Source organism: Echeneis naucrates, chromosome 23 (assembly GCF_900963305.1).
Source record: "Echeneis naucrates chromosome 23, fEcheNa1.1, whole genome shotgun sequence".
Lineage (NCBI taxonomy): Eukaryota > Metazoa > Chordata > Actinopteri > Carangiformes > Echeneidae > Echeneis > Echeneis naucrates.
The window spans coordinates 12165398-12183384 of NC_042533.1; the positions used below are offsets into that span (position 1 = coordinate 12165398).

The 17987-nt window shown below is 40.6% G+C and overlaps 1 protein-coding gene across 1 annotated transcript in view; it reads left to right on the forward strand.

The window, feature by feature from the left end:
* syn3 (synapsin III) overlaps positions 1–17987 on the forward strand; it is an 89881-nt gene that overhangs the window by 56653 nt on the left and 15241 nt on the right. The window contains exon 7 of the mRNA XM_029494881.1: positions 17436–17498. Coding sequence (XP_029350741.1) covers positions 17436–17498 — 63 coding nt within the window. The remainder of the gene's footprint in view (positions 1–17435; positions 17499–17987) is intronic.

Sequence of the window (17987 nt, forward strand, 5' to 3'; positions counted from 1 at the left end):
TTTTTTTTTTTACATCAGAGGAGGCGGTAACGACATGTCAGTGCTACCTGTGGCCCTGCACATGACACTCGCCTCCTCATTTGGTCTTGTCCTTCCTGACTGAGACCGTGGACCTGAGTGGAGCTGCATTATCACTGCAGAAGCTTATCTACACAGGCTAATGGAACTATGTTAAGACTTGCTGCTGCTGCCTGTTATATAACCGAGCCACAAATAATCAGGTTGGGGAACTCTGACCCTGAACGTCCCTTCATTGACAGTTATCTCAGTTCAAACAGCCTGCATGGTTCATTTTCTAAATAGCATGGCATTGAGTAGCTCGTGCTTCAGATTACTGTTTTTACATTGAATTTAATGTTGTAGAAGTAATAACTTTTTTGTCCTAGTTTTATAGAAGGAAAGATTAGCTTGAGCTAATGCAGCACTACAACAAAACTGATTTATTGTTTGGACTAGAATAATAGATTCCACTTGCCTTTATCCAATGAATCAGACCCACATCAAGAATTTATCATTCACTATGTTTCCGTCCTTTCACAGTGGTTTAGAAAATAAGGGCATATTTCTGGTTTCAGTCCAGAAGATAACAACAAACAGACATTAATTCATTAGCATCATCATCATCGTTGTCATATTTTATCAGAGTGAAGGTCTAATCTGCAGGTCCAGACTAGGTTAGAGGTTTTCATTCACCTGAGCTGAGACAAAGCATAATTCCTGACATATTCTGTATCCCAAAGATAAGAACACAAATCAGGCCCAGAGAAATGAACTGAAATGAAATGAACCTAATATGGACAAATGTTGATGCATAGGCTGCTTTAAAGGATTACTCTGCTGATATTCTATTTTTTTTTCAGTCTCAATAAATCAATTGAAAAGACCAAAACCAACAGTGCATTGATCCAAATCAAGAAGTATTACCTGTGTAGCTAAAGTCAAATCATTATTCCTCTGTGCCACAGACCTCTGCTCATGTTTGAATAGCTGTGATCACACACGATCCCATTATAACTGTGAATATTTTCAGTCAGTCTTTCATACACCGTTTTAATGCTGCGATAACTCGCTAAAATCATATTAATCCACTAATGAAGATAATTCCCAACAAATGCACTATATTACCTATATATACCTTCACCTCTCTCTGATTGTTGCAGTGGGTTAAAGAACCCAATTTGAACTTGAACCATTTTCCTATTCTCTCCGTGTACGCTCATTAATCTCAACAGAAAGTTCACCATGTCTTCCTCTCAACAGGCGGTCTTGAAAATACAGGAAGTCACAAACTGAAGTAGAATTTTATGAGGCAAGTTGATAGAAAGTGGCTTCAAGATAAACCTGAAAAAGGAGAGCTGCTCACCGTGTGTGGGATCATTGCGTCGCCTTTGCTTGCAGCTCGCACGATAGTTTACTCCTCAAAAGGACAGATTAAGTCTCCCTCCGGGTTTCAGTCAAACAGTAAGGTCATTATGTTTGAATATTGTAGCTGGAGAAATAGCATGGTGGGCCATTCACATTCAAAACTGCCTGCTCTACTTTAACTCTTCTGTAGAAATGAAGCAAGATGAAAAAGTAGACTGCAGAGCACTGTAGTGTGTGTCTGTGTGAGAAGAAGTCTCAAGACCCCCTGGAAAGGATGTCACTGAACTAGGCCAACATACTGTAAGCATAATTCAGTGCAAAGAGCATTTTATTTGAAAGTCCAATTTTAGAAAAAGGCCTGCTCTGTGTCCAACTAGCCGCTGGGGTAGGAAACAGCAGCGTTGTGTAGCGTGGGTCTTAAAGGGCTGCATGGTTTGGAGTGGACAAAAGAGAGCAGAGCAGTGACTCAGAGGAAATACCTTTCATCCGACTGACACGCCGCTAAAGAGACACAGGAAGAGGCGAAAGTTGAAAAGATAGAACCCTGCCGGGAGCGACGGTCACCGAGGGAGGACATCCAGCCTTGACTCACCCGGCCCACATGCCTTTCATGTTAAGTGGGACAGAGAGGATAGCCCCTGCTTCGCAGATCTGTCCGCTGAGGAGCATGGGTAATAGAAGTTGTCACAGTAAGGAAACAGTAATTGGATGTTTCCTTGTTGCAAAGAGTATTGACCTCAATTCTCAGGTCGTGAGGAGGATTTGGGATTTTGTACTTCTTAGATGGCTACTCTGTCTGACAGGAAACACCTGTAATCTATTGAACGGAGTATTGATCAATATAAATTTGTGATTAGGTTCAATTTGATATTACATCGTATGATCATCATCCATATGGTGAAATATTAATCTTGCATATCAGTCTGTCTTGGAAGCGTAATACCTCAAGAATTAGCATGTCGTCATTTGTTTGTCATTGGTATATTGATTTATTTTTTATATTTATGACATATAAAGAACTGTGACTTCATCAGTCTGCTGTGTTTGTGATCAGATGGTCTCATTTTTAGTGCTTCAGAACTTATAGCGAGTTACACTTTTCTTTTATTTGAACATTAGTGGCTGAATTGAAGGAAATGAACTCAAAGCTCAGTATCTGAGAGCTGTCAGGCCAGCTTACAGATACTGAGCTTTTGATTCTGGTTGCTTGGATGGCATTATCGTCCAAACCCTCCCAGTTGAATAGGAAATTCTGTTGAGGTCTGGTGGTGGTTTCACCAGCTGTACAGTCTGTACACTTCAGCAGACGCTCGCTGGTTTCTAACTACAGCGTGTCTATCATCTCATACTGCGTTAAGGCATCGGAGAAGGAAACAAAAACATGGCCCTGACCCATGGTCCTGCTTACAATGGGACTCCCCCTGCAATAAAATATGATGAACAGTCAGTAACTTCCTACTCAGTCGGGCCAAGTGCAACCACAGCGCTCGCTGCTCAGACGTAGGGTCCCCTGTTGTACTCTACTGTACATATTTGGTGTGTGTGCGGTCAGGAAACCCCACAAAATGACTATGTTGTATTACTGCATGAGACAAAGAGACACCAGGCCTAACCATAAACATGGGCATATGACAGCATGGAAATAGCTTTGAGGAATTCCTTAAGGCTGAGAGAATGCCCAACTCTGGTCTGATGCTGAGCTCAGTAAAAAAAAAAAAAAAAAAAGTGGATGTTTGGTTTGGTCACATAATGCTTTTCTCTGGCAAGATTTCTCCGAAACGAGGTCAACAACAGATATCTATGTAAAGAAAGGCATTTATATATATTTGGAAAAAGTGTTTGGCAATGTGGATGCAGATGTGAGCTCTTCACTTACCAACAGGTGTGTCAAAGATAACTATTCAGTTTTATTGGTAGAAATGGATATAAGAAAAAGAAAAAACGCTATTTTACATATAAAAGCTGAGGGAGAATCTTTCCAACATAGAATCATTGTCAGCGTAACACAACGCAATATTTAAAACACTTGTAGTTGATCAAAGTACATAAAATCCATATGAGTCTGATTATGGAGGAGCAGCTGCTGCTTTGGACGTATAGCATGTGATCCTATCCTTAAATTGTTGCTTGTTTGACCCTTTCAGTTCAGGTGACACAGTGCGTGGTACTAAACCAAAATCACTCAGTGCAGTTTTTTTTTTTTTGTGGGGACTTTTGTAGCAAAGGAACTTTTTTTTTTTCTTTCAAAATTTACAGAGGAGTTAAATGCGTATAGTGGACATCAATGTCTTTCCGAACTGTGTTAGCATGTTAAGCTGCACCAAAGTAGCCAACAAAATCAATGAAAGCTCAAGTAAAAGCCTTTCAAACACTCCCATTATTGGTTTAGAAAATGTAATTCATTAAATTACAGCCTGGCTGACACTTTCTTTGCTCATTCGCTTCTCTGCTAATCTGTGGCGTGATATCCAATTGCTAACACCCAAATTCTGACAAATCAAAGCCTGGCTTCATGGTTAATTATCAAGCTGAGCTTTTGAGCAAATGAGTTGAAGAAACTGTCGAGTGCTGCAAGAAAAGATTTTTTTGTTTTGTTTGTTTGTTTTGTTTTGGGTTTTCTTTTTTTTCAAGTTTTGTGGTCAAAGAGCCAAATTTAATTACAAGTTGGAAGTTCGGTGGTGGTTACATTGAAGTCATGTGACTGTGGTGTAGTTGGTTTATAGTCTAACATTAGCTTTTTATTTGTGGTGATTGTACTTGGGCTTCAAAAATCATTCAGTGATTTCATTGGTGAAGATTCACCTGCTGTACAAAACATGTGAGCATCATAAATGTTTCACACAAGTCAGGGTTGGCCTCCAAAAATACATCATCCCCATAGCGCGTTATATCGCTCTGTCATCCCTCATCCCTCATTGGAAAACATTCAAAAGAATCTGACATTTACAGTTTTGCTCACACAGATTTATACAAATGTAATCCACAAGACTGATGGGCTCTTAAAAAGATGTAAATTGTCAGCACAATCTGTTTATAAGAGATGTACGAAGAATTAACTGTTTTGAAAAAGGAGCACAAACTGATAAGTGTGTTTACCCATATTGCTTCCCTTTAAACCAAAGTGTTATTCTTTTAAGTATCAGTCTGTCTTCTTAACTGCCTCAGGTAGAGTACATCTGGAATAAATAGCTGCAGTTTCCCCCACTCTGAAAACTGTAAAAAGCAGCCAGCATTTCCCAGAAATGCAAGAAGTAGAGGGAGGAAAGGTGTGTATGTGTGTGTGTGTGTGGGAGAGGCAGAGAGAACTTTCATTTAGAGAAGATGGTGGTGTGAGTCATCAGCAGGTCAGAGGTCAAGGGTGTTCAGAACGGGTCTACAGGATGCTGACGTCACACACTGGGAAGATAGAGGGATTCTGGTTTATATTTAGAAATTACATCACAGTGTTTGGACACCCCTCTCAGTTTTTTCCTATTGTTCCAACATTTAATTCCCAAAAAGTTTTGTGACTTTGTTTTCAACTCATGATGTTTGGAAACTTAGGCAATGTGTTGGTGTTTTAAGAATGAATCATCTGACCTTTGCTTAAAGAGGAGTGTTTATTTTAAGAAACGGGGTTTCAGTGGGGAGTGATTTAATACTCAAATGAAAACCAGAAGCATCCTTTGAGATCTGTGGATTACAAAAATACAAGCAACATTTATATTCAAGCTACAACATACAAGTGGACCGCTGTTTCTCCTCTATAATAGATGCATTTTTATCTTAACAATGGTGAAATAATTTTGAGTGATAAGAAAAATATATTTCAAATCCACAGTTATCAATGGGGGGGTGGCTTGCTACTATTTAAACAGCAGATAAGACACCAGACAGACAGCAGACAGGTTGCAACAAGAAGGGCATCCGGTGTAAAAACTGTCATCGAGCTGACTTGCTGTGGCGACCCCAAATAGAGAAAAGCCAAAAGAAGAAGAATTTATTTATTTATTATGTTTTGTTTTGTTTTGGTTTTTATTTTGCGACACATTCAATTTGTCTAGGGACCTCCGAGGGAGCCTCAAACCTGAGGTTGGGAGCCATAGTTTCAGATCCCAAAAACCTTTCTGTAAGGTTATTTGTTTTGAGCCATGATGAACTGTTGTTGGGAGGACAGCTCAGTCTGTGTGGGCAGTGATGAACCTTCCCCTGGCTGGGACCAGAGGGTGTGGGTTTTGTTGACCATAGCGCGCCATGATTTGCTGTATAAACCACAGCAGGAGGTAAGTCATCCCCCGTTAACCAGACATCAGACACTACGAAAAACACACATGCACAGTATGGAAACATAGTCACATTGCACAATTATTTTCCTAGCCTTTCAGAATTTTTTATTGGTATTTTGATAGCTTCTTTTGTTTCTCCTGGATTTGAACATGAATATCATTTATAAAGAAGTAACTTTTGAACTCATGCAAATGCCTTAGAAATTATGTAAGAGCTGTTTTCTTTTGAGGAAAATCCCCTCTGTGTATTAGTATGATACAATGCTTATTCCACATTTACATTTCCCCAAAGCATGGTTCACAAACTGAGGGTTATGGCCCCAAGATGATCATGTGAGAAGGTCTAAGGGTCACAGGATAAGAAATAGAAAAGAAACTTTTCTGTTTCTGGTTGTTTCTTTATTTCTGTTTTGCTCTTGACTCACTTTCTAATTTGATAATGGATGTTACAGAATACAATGAAAGTTGAAATTCAATGAAATATCATTGAAGAATTTAATTAAAGATTGAGTTCATTAAATTTTCTCCAAATTCATTGAATCTGTGATGGCAGCATGATGGCAGAGTTTTTAGCACTGTTGCCTCACAGAGAGAATATTGTGGGTTTGGTTCCTGCCAGGGGCCTTTCTGTGTGGTGTTTGCGTGTTTTCCCTGCGCTTGCGTGGGTTCTCTCTGGGTACTCACATTTCCTCACACAGTACAAAGACATGCATGTCCAGGCTGATTGGTGATGCTAATGTCTGTGTTTGAGTGTAAGTGGTTGTTTGTCTATGTCTGTCTCTGTGTGTTGTGTCTGTCTGTGAATGTGTTGGCCCTGCGATGGACTGACCACCTGTCCAGGGTATACCCGGCCCTTGCCAAATGTGACCTGTTATTAGCTCAAGCAACCCCGGAACCCAAAAACGGATAAGCAGTAGAAGATGAATGAATGAATCCGTGATTATGAATGGCAAAAAAATTCCTTTGGAATGACTTAATGGGTCACAAGTAAAAAGTTTGTACCCTCATTCACAATACTTCAAGAAAATACACTGACTGTGATTACCTGTTTGGTCATGTTTGACTAAATGTAAAATGTAAAAAGAAAATGTCAAGTCCAATTTCAATCCAATCCAAGAAAACTATCAATAAGTTTCACAAATTGTTACAAATTTAATTCCACAGTATTTGAAGTATTTGAAACATAATAAGCAAAATAATGGATTTACTTGACAAGAGGGAAATAAACGTGTATGCCCCACCTCTTTTCCATGTTTAGATTAGCCAGGAGTGAGCCAGAGCCAGGCACTGCCAAAATGGTGATTGTGGAGCAGCCTACTCTGAGCTTCAAAACAGCTTTTTACTGCTTCCCTGTTTATTTACAGTCTGCGGTTTAGGAGCCTGAGATAAAAAATCTGCTATTAGCAATTCTGCAACTGTGATGGCATCTCATCAATAGACTGCATGCTTTAATTCACAAAACTCATCCTTGCACAAAGTTTTAGGATCATATCCAAAGCTCAGCCACCCACAAATTTGTAATCCCCAGCTGGATATGCATCAAAATCACTAAAGGTTTTTGTTTTTAAAATATAAGAACTTAAGGACGGTGTCGCCTGATTTGCTTCCAAATGATTTGTTCTTTTTTGTAACTAAGTGTAATTTAGTCATTGCTGTAACATTGCAACATTATATTACAGAGTACCACCCATCCCCGCTGCTTGTAGAGCCAGTATAAATACAGACGAGGTTTACCACATCAAGTTGTTTCGAAACATCTTCCTCCTTGATGTTCGTCCTCTCTCCTCCACGTGTACCGGGTCTTAATTGAAAACAGTGGCAGTGCTGACATTTGGGCTGAGCCCTGGTATGCACTCTGCAGTAGCCCGCCCTTCCTTCCTCATCTGTCAGAAAAGTTGCTGACTCCTCTCGCCTCTTGTATCCCTTCATTTCCTGAGACTTATCAGCGACGCAGTACAGAAAACATTCCTTAATATGTTGTGTCGTAACTTTTTGAGCGAGTGCCTCAGTGTTATATATATGTCAGAAAATGTCCAGCAGCTTATGTGCTATCTGTCATTACGAGACAACAGACAACAGCACCACTTCCTCTCATAATGTTAGATGAAATGGTAGACGAAGGCAGACACCATCTTAAACTACTCAGGCCATCCACTTCACAACATCCTAGTGGATCAGAGAGACCAGAGGCAGTGGACGGTTAATCCATCTACAATGCAGCCCAGAAAGATACAGAAAATCATTCATTCCCAAAGCAGACTTCAAAACTCCTTAACTATTAGAAGATAAGACAGAAAACAGCATAATTTACCTCCAGGGATGAAAAAAATAATTCAGAATCTGAAAGAGTTGATGCTAATGCTGTTGTTCTTTGTTTTGTACTTGGAGTAAATACAGTTTCATCAACATTTAGTCATGATGAGCATCGGATCTATACAGTAGATGTCCACTGGAAGGAGTTTGATGAGGAGCTTGAGGAGTTTCACTTTTGATACAAATGGTGGCAGTCAAGAGCTCAAAGTACCTTCTTTGATGCGCTGCTGAAGAGGTCCCCCAGTTAGAAGACTGGACATGGATATTTTGTGTGAAATTGTTGAAAACCACAGTGTAAAAAAAATGTAAAAGTAGTAAACTGTTCTTTCAAATCCAGACTAGCATCTGCTGTGTGTCCTGAATGGTCTGAGGATGTTGCACATTGAAAACCTACAGCTTCCTTCACTGAAACGGGATATTAGGGTAGGACAAGAAGCAGGAATGTATTATTCACAGACACACACATTTTCTCAGAAATCACGTGACTCCAAAATGTGGTGTTACTCAAAGAGGGTAAAAATATGACGGCAGTGTGTAACCCTGACCTCTGACCTCCATTTGAAGATGCACTTGTTTTCTAAAATCTAGATGTTTTTTATAGTTCTGTGTTAAATTGTAACAAATCAGTTTGATCTCCGAAGTCGGCCCTCTGCCTGTATGACGCAGTAGACACACGTTTGGATCCATAGTTGTTTTCTCCAGCATCACTAAGCTTAAAGGACTGACTGAATGATTCCATGGGACAGCATGCACAGCCAACTCATTCCTGCTCAGCCTTTTCCGAGACCTAATACTGCAGGAGACTCTGGAAAATGTGAAAGAAACATCACTTTTCCTTTTTAGACTGAGAGGAATGTGGCACAGCGTTGATGGTTTTTGCAGAACTGCAAAGAGTGCCTGAGGCCCGTCTGTCCTTTTCCTTCTGAAGCAGGAATGTAGGTTAGTGAATTGATTAGCACTAATAAGGTCTGTCCCTATTACAGCACGACCGCAGAGAAGCTGGCCTGAAATAGCTCCTCTTTAGTGCAGTCTGGACATGTGCTTAACACTGACTTTCAAACAAATCTGTGTTTATTTAAAATGAATGGACTGGACTCAAGTCCCGTCTGTGTACTGTTATTAAAACCTATTGGTTAACCATCTGTAATATTAACCACCTGTGGGATCACCGAGATATTACAAGCAGCTCTCCCGCGACAGAATATTTTGTCTGAATGCTTTTGAATATAGAATAAAGAGGGATTTGTAGTTGTGCATTACGGTGTTATGGGATAGCACATCCTGGAGCTGCCGTTAGGCCACAGCCTGGCTGACAGGCGTCTCTTTAAAATTCAACTGCACATGTAAGTCTGAGCTCTGGCAACTTCAGAGAAGCTATCGTGAAGACTGATGAAGTGATAGGTGAGGGTTATTTGAAGTGCGGTTGAGTGAAGAACTTTAGTCCGTGTAGATTCAGCCTGGCACACATCAGTTTAAATGTTTGGGAGGCTCTGGATCCATGTGTAAGATGTGTGACTGCGTTTCACACCAGCTACTGACTCACTTTCTCATCCACCACCCTGAAAAGTCCACATCAGTAGCCCAAGTCACGCAGTTCAGTGCCTGGTAAAAGTCTCTTTTCAAAATAAAACTTAGTCTGTGCTATGTTTAGCTACACCTGTCGAAGTGCTCACTAACACATTTAAGTGAGATTTTATTTGTGTGGGTTTAATTTCTTTAATCTTAGCTCATGAAAAATGACACAAAAGCATTGATTGACATGTGAAAACATCCCTGGGGACATCAATTCACCCATTAGTTAGTTTAATAAATTGGAGTATTTCAGCCTAGACATACAGATAGACATTTCTGTGTCGTCAGACTTTTAAATGAAATCACATGGAAGGCAAAAGCAGATGAATCATTTTTGGCCAGAGCACCGAATTCTGACTTGGTGCAGACACTGATTTTGATTTAATTTTGAGCAGTTTAACAGTCTGCAGTCTGAAACCTTTAGAACGAGACAAACACTAACCTTTTGTTATTGGCAACTTCTATAATAGTGACTCAACTCCACTGTGATCATTACTCCATTGAGGTCTGAGTTACTTCCACACTCCACAATGAAAGGCATGATGAAAATCATACCACCGAGCTAATTAGCATCTGAGATGAGGAAAATGATTAAGTGTCACAGTATTATTATAGCAACGGCTTTTCTCACATTATTTACAGCTTTTGTGTGGCTTGATCAAAGCTGAAGTCTTCAGTCTATATAAAATGCCGTACGAGGCTCCACCGACCATCTCTGTCACTTCTCCATCAGCGTAGCGATGTCAGGAAGCGTACGCCTGGGAAATTTTCCACCCTCAAGAATAAGTTGTTTTTTCACACAGCTGTGTCCCTCATGGGAACACACCAGGACGGAGCCTGATGGAAGCCAGATGAAAATTCCACAACAATAATTACCATGACCAATTATACAGCGTAGACTGTACACATTTTAACGCGACGGGCATCTTCTTTTAGTTGCTGTTCCGGGGCGGATGTGAGTCCAGGAGGTTACCATGACAACTTGTAAATATGTGTTGTGGGGAGTAAGGGAAGCATGTGTCATGCTCACGTCACTCTCAGCTTGAGACCCTGTAAAATCCCTTTAAAGGGTTTACAGGGGAATTTAGTCTGGTCTGGTCAGGTCACTTGAACCTTTTCTCAGTATGGTCTTACATACAAAACATTATATTATTATTTTCATTTTTTAATTGTCACTGGCACAACTGTTTGTTATTTTACAACCTGCTTGGGTAATAGAATCTTTTACGCATGCGTTTCATATTGAAACCGTTAGTGAGCAGTAGCGTTGCTTTGTATCTTTATTCTAATGTGGCTGCCAAAAGTCAAAGGTCACAGTGACCTCACAAAGCATGCCTTTGGCCGTAGTTCACAAATTCCAAATTCTACTTATGATGCATTATGGCACAAATATCAATGACATGAAAACCATGGTGGCATTTTATTTCTGGAAGTTCAAAGGTCAACATCATGGTGACATCCTCAGGACCAAGCCTTGCTATTTTACTGCTAATCAGCTAGAAGCTAATTAACGTCTAGCTTTAGCCTCAAAGTTAGCGATTGTGTATGTGTCTTGTAAATGTGTATGTGTATGATATGTAATGAATGTCAGAGCATCCACGTAACCTTTGTTACGATGTAGTCCTACAAACGCACACCTGTGTTTCTCCAGTATTTACTGCTCCCTGTTCAAGCACTCCCCTCCACATGTTAGTGTGTGTCCTGAGCTGCTGTACCCATAACCAGGGTGTAAAATCTTTATTTCCAAATTTCTTAAGGGAAAGGTTACACTCCTGTCTTCATTTGAAACATCTCAAAAGTTTACATGCAACACATTTAAAGACCACAGAGCCCATTCCTGTCAGGTGCCTGAATCCAATCAGTAACTGAAAGCAAGGGCTTTCATGAGAACATTATGGATCTTTTTAGGCTCACTTAATCCGCACGGCGGGTTTGATGTGGGCTGGCTGTCTTTGGTCCCAATGTGGTGGGACTCTTGAAAAGGATTCTGGGTCAGGGTCCTCGTGCTGTTCCCGTCTGCCCAAACCATCACCCCTCCTGTCTCCTCATTGATGTGGCAGGTTTGAGTGGCTGTAATAAAAATGACGAGATCATAAATGCAGGATGGATGCGCCATGTGTTTTGTTGGAAAATGTATGTGCCCCCAAAGAGAGATTTAACTCCCTCTGCTCAGCAGCTGATGCACCGCACTGCTTTCTACAAGCTTTTCAATAGATCTTGTGTCTGATCTGAATTTGTTGCTTAGTTTGTGTTACATCATTTGGTTGTATAAATTGAAAGTGAGCAATAAATACAGTTTATGTTGCCCTGTGTAGCACAGAATCACCATGATTCTCACATTTATCAGGATGTCAATCCTATATAAATCCTGTTCTCACTTAAATTTGACATTGGTTTTTTTTCTTCCTACTGTGGCTGAACTTAAGTTACTGACTGGCTGCGCTACTTCGCTACAGTGGAGAACAAAGATTAAAGCTGCACCAGTCCACGTTTTCAAATTTCAAAGAGGATGAAACAACTGTGTGTGCTTACCAAACAACAGACTGACAACAGTTATATCCCGATCATGTCATAAATAAGGGGCGTAAGACGGTGTTGTGATCACAGGAAAACCTCGTGCTGCTAGAAGTCTTTGCCTTCTGTTCAGAGAGCACAGGGCTGCACTTGTCGCGCTTAGAGAGTGAGCCGCAGCTGCTGTGAAAACGGAATAAAGTGAATCAGTTGCGTCTCATCCTGGCGTTGGCGCTCTTATCAGTTGAAGACCCTTCAATCAGGGATTTTGACTTTTCAAAGCTTCTTTCGGGGGCTGCAGCTCACTTGAAAGATGTCACCACAGCGTCTCTAATGCAAGCAGGTGACAAATTTGCATGTTCACCCAGTGTGTCTATTAATTCTGATTGGAGCAGGAGGCGATGAATATCCCTGTCTGCTGCAGAGTCATTTGACCTGGCAGTGAAGTCTGATTGTAGTCTTTCCAATGTCGCTGGTGAACGAGCTGAACCATTAGCGGCTGAAAGGCTACGTACCTCACAAACCACATCAAGAGGAGGTGCAGACCAAAACAAGGCAAAAAAACGATTGAATATTACGTATACATTCAACTGATGGTGAGAAACACAACTCTAAATGTGTGCTAGTGTTGCTACATGCCTGTTGAATTTATAACTTGGCTGTTAGTGGTGGAGTAATGAGGAGTAAATGGCAAGAGTTGTGTTTGCAGAGTTACACTTCCTCCGAAGTGGCCAAATTTTCCCGTAAAACCATATTTATGGATTTCATCATTATATGTCAAGGAATGTGGAGTAAACACCTGTAAATGCAGTACCGGTGTGCATTTTCACACAATTATTCAGCTATCATGCTCAGTTTTCAACCAGTCTACACAGGTGTGCGTTTCATTGTTAATGAGTCTGTTGTGTTTGTGAGATGTGACTATGTTTGGATGTACGGACACATGATGAGGAGACTCAGCCCCCCCACCCACACACACGTTTTTTAAATGGCAGTGGAAAACTTTCAGTCTTCCAGTTTCTGTGAGTGGAATGTCACATAGTGTTGTTTGGATGTTCGGGAAGCATGATTCACCTCAGATGACAATTTAAAGGACGCTTACAACAAACTTTGCATTTAGAGCCAGAGGGAGGGGACGTCTGTGGGGGTGGAAGGGCTTCCCTGAAGTATTTCCATCATGTGCCAGGTCTGGTCGTCTGGCACATTTGCTGTAAATGAAGCAAGCCTGTGTTACAAAATAAAACCTAGACAGGCGAAATCACACACCATATAATTAGCTTTTTTAACATGTGACTTCTTAACGTCTTTACCACACTGTATGCCTTTTACAGATTTCTGCTGGGAACAAAAGGCACTCGATCATGCAGCTGCTCTAAAATGGAAAGCTGAAGTTTCAGACCAAAAGTTCCACATCTGAGAGCTCACTGAAGGCCACCAAGGCCTTTTTTTTTTTTTTTAAAGAACAAAATCTTGTTTTGTCTAACAATCTCATAAAAAATGTCCATTACTGTAAAATAAAAACTCTTCCCATAAAGCAGCCTCCCTCATGTCTGAGAGCGACGGTTCACACAATTACATGTTTTCTAACTGTGCTCCATTTTATGGCCATAGGCTCAAAGAGAAGAGGGAAAAAAAACATTAATTTATCACTTACTCAAAAGAAAAAAGGCTTCAAACAACTTCAAAATATGAAATCTGTAAAATATAAAAATAATAGAAAACCCTCACAGCTTATTTCTGAAAACGTTAATTAAATTGGGTGGACATAAATATGGGAATATATTATGGTTTTCTGTTATTATTACAATAATAATAAAAAATAATAATCAAGTAAATACATTTTTAATGGCACCATTAAAGGCAGTCAAGGTCATTTTTTAGCACTGGTGGAACACAATAATTGTGATTAGGATCTTACACATCATATGTTTACTCTGTCTATCTTGGCAGGTTACTTTATTTGTTCCTTTCTGTTTGGCAGCGGCCTTGCCAGTTGCTGTAGTTTAATAGTATAGAAATTCTCCCGGTGTCATTTAAATCATAATATATAACTTCTTCACTGAAATGTCTAAAAATGACACCGCTTATCTTATACATCTTACCAAGCTGTGTACCATCATTGTCGCAGATGCTTTCACTTTGCAGACCTAGAGAAATCAAAGACGTTTTACAGATTTCTCCGTGATGACGTTAGCCATATCGCTTTCCATCGTCACCAAGCTTTGAAATAGTCAGTGTTCAGACAGCCAGAGGGAACCTGCAGATAACTGCGCTCACATGGTGACAAAATATGGTTTCCACATGGCACATATGATGTATAGTGAAGGCTTTTGAGATGAGTCAATTTCTTGTTTCTTCTCCCTTTTCCTGGGAATGTAATTGCAGTTCAGGTGACAGTGCATTTTTGTGGTCGGTGAATGAAACTGAAAACAACAGTGAGCGCACGTCTCTGTCTGACTCTCAGGTTTCATCAGGGGCAGACGATGTGGTTGGCTCTCCCCAAGATGTTTCGAGTCTGTCGTCATTGCCATGCTGATGAGAATGGCTGGAAGGAACACATCCAGACAGTGTGGGTGGCTCCAGCCCCTTCCACCCAAAACACTCTGTCCGGCAGACACACACATCCAAACTGTGTTACGTCTGGGCTCTCCTCACTTACTCGCTAAACCTCAGGCATCCTATCAATCATGTGACACACACGTAGCTACTGTGGAAGTGTTGAACTTCAGACAAGCTGCATATTCAACAATTTCCAAAACACAGACACAGATTATGATCTCATTTAGTTCCAAACCATGAAACTCCAATGAAATGGCTTTAAATTCCTGCTAATTTGGAGGGCAATAAGTGGACAAGAGGATGATAAGCAGTGATGATGTAAACATTTCAGGAATGAGCACAATTCAGACTATGAGGGAAAGTGGAAATGACACTCAAGGAGCAAGAGGAGCTTCTGCACAGGCCTTGATAGCAGAAGAAGATGCTGAAAGACATTGGCTAGGTGGAAAATGTCATTTTTACAGAATTAAGTCTACAGAGTCCATGAAAACCACAGAGAACAGCATTTGTGTCTTGATGCTCTGCAATGTCTTCTCATTGATACGGTTCCTGGATTTCTGGGTGCTTGTCCAGCTTTGTCAAACATAAATCTGAAACTCATAAATCTGAAAGCCAACACTTTAATATCGTTATCATAAAAACTTCAGTTTTCTCTGTTAAGGGAATTTGAGTAACACCAGAATCTGACACAAATCCTGAAAGTTCAATAAACTAAAAAATGCATATTATGAATCACGTCGATAACAGAGGACTGATTTCATTCAAATCTGAAGGCGAGTAATTGTGTACTTTTCAATTCTGCACCGTTTTTGTTCAAGGTAAAGTGTAACTGCATTGTTGAGCATTGTTACAGTTCCACCAAAAGTGTTTTGGTGCTACAGAGATGCCATGGTCTACACCAGCATTAAAATCAACAGCAGGAACATAATTGTTTGGTACAAAACCGTACTAAATCTTTATTTTTATAACATTTTATTATTGTAGAAATCAAAATGAAATGTAAAAATGACCATTCCAACTGAAATTGCCCTAAATCCAAGATGCCATAGTAGGGATGAACAATTCTTGAAAAATAGTAAAAATGTGTCCCTCATTGAATCACATTTTGTGTTTTAACAATCATGTCGTTTTTATCGGTTCCATAGTTTGCTTTATAGTGAAAACGTCCTGCATGAACATCCCTCACGATCATATAAACCACTGCAGAAGAGCCTATTTATTTACTTATTGCTGAAAGTCTTACATCTCTATTTTTTCCATTTGCAATTTCCTCTTTCTATGAAATGATTCTTACTTGCGAATGGATTGTGAAGTCTTGATGCGGTCTCACCTCCCCCCGTACACTGGCGCTTGAGAGGTGATAATGGAGACAATTAGAGCACACTTTATCTTGGCAGCACGTCGGCCGGGCCTGTGCTGTAACAACCTGTCAGCAGAGGCAGCGTTCACACCCTTCGACAGCGCTGTGTCTGTTTCAAGGCTCTGCACGAAACAAGCTGACAGCAACACTAGGATGTGCACGCCCGTCAGTGTCAGGGAGGGTTGGGATGAAGCGAGAGCAGCTGTTGGGGCATCACCTTCCCCCTAAAAGGTCTGAAAACACCTTTGTGAAAATACAATATCAATAAACACTTTCTGAATTTGGTCACCATGCAACATCAGGAAGATCTGATCTTGCTGACCTTGGTTATCTCTCGACTTCTGTAAATCCATTCGGGAAGATCTCTCTTCATTCACAGTGAAACCCTATCAGATGATCCAGAAATCATCATTAAAGCACAGATCACTCTGCACTGATCCCAAATGTAATGTTGCCTTTCGAGGGACTCCTGATTGTCCTTGTCTGGCATTGCCATCCCTGCAACCAAGTCAATCTGAATCCAGACTGTTCTAGTCTGCGGTTTCCAGGCTTCTCACGTCCTCTCCTAAAACCCTTAATACTTCTGCCAAAGACTTCTACAGCACTGAACTTTCATAGATTCTCTTCTTTTGTAAGTTGCTTTGAATAAAAGCCAAAAGAGTAAATGTAATGTGAAAGGTTTCTGAAGCCCTCCATGCAGTTTGGATGATGACCCCTCCTGTGGCCTGGCCTTGCTGCTGGCGAGTTTTTTCACAGAAGGATGGTGAAAGTGCTTTGTAACCTGGAAAAGTCCCTCTTTTAGGTCACATCCCATTTACAATCATATCAGTAGATATCAGGGGGATGTTTAAAAGCCGCAGGGAGTTTTGATGTAATCTGTTGGTGTTTCATCCACTTTGCTTGTACAAACGATAAGAAATAACATGTTTGCGGTCACTCAAACCCATCCCAATGAGCTGTGGTCTTCCACCCAGCTTCCCAGAACTTTGCTGTATTGTGTAACAAACCCGACATTTTTCCGACTCCGGCTCATGACTCCTGTAAGTTCAGCGGTGTGGCATGAGAGCTGGTGCATTTATAGGAGGATACACAGTGTCCCAGTCAAAAGTTCACCACACATTTATCTTTCTGTCTTCAGTTATTTCTGCTGCACATTGATACCTGATTGATTGATTTTATTTTAAGCTGTTGTGGACATTTGTATCTTTATTTTGTTCATGTCCATGTGAGATATGAAAGCAGTTGCTTGTAGAGACAAACCTGCAGTAGATTATCTCCTGACTTTGCAGAGTTTTGAGTTTATATTATCAAATGTAAATGTGCTGTAGATTTCGACTTTGAGGTCTTTGTTGATGGCCCAAGAATTGCATCTTTTTCTTTTGCAGTCACTGTAACTCGTTTTGTATTTGAATGGGATGGCATTAAAAAAGAAGAAAAACAGCACTGTGATGATCACAGCAGGTAATATCTGCTCTCGCTCTCATCTGCAGGTTACTACACCTTCCTATCCTGTGGTGGTCAAGATGGGGCACGCCCACTCCGGTATGGGAAAGGTGAGTAAATGAGAATATAAAGAAAGTAGGCCCAAATCCCAGTCACATCCTAACAGTGGGCAAAAACACATATCAGTGGCTGACGTTGAAATTTCCTACCTCACTTGAAGTATCATTTCACTCTTCCCTTCCTTGTTTATTTCCGTGCCCTTATAAAGCATTTTGGGTTGCCTTATGTCTGAATGGTGTCGAGAAATAAACAGACCTTTCCTCTATGTGCCTGCACCGTTACAGAATCACACAGATTTGTCAGGAAAATCAAACCAGAGAGATTTGACTACTCAAACAGGAAGAAGCAGGTCAAAGCTGCCTCATGTTCTTCAGTCATGGCAGCCAAATCACAGTTATGATCAGCTGAGTGTTCCTGGCTTCACTCTCACTCTGAAGATGTCTGATTGTTACAAAGAATGAGCAGCACATCGATAGACAGACACAACATACCGATAAGGTCTGGGCACACTCCACCTGTACTTAAACTTTTTTTTTTGC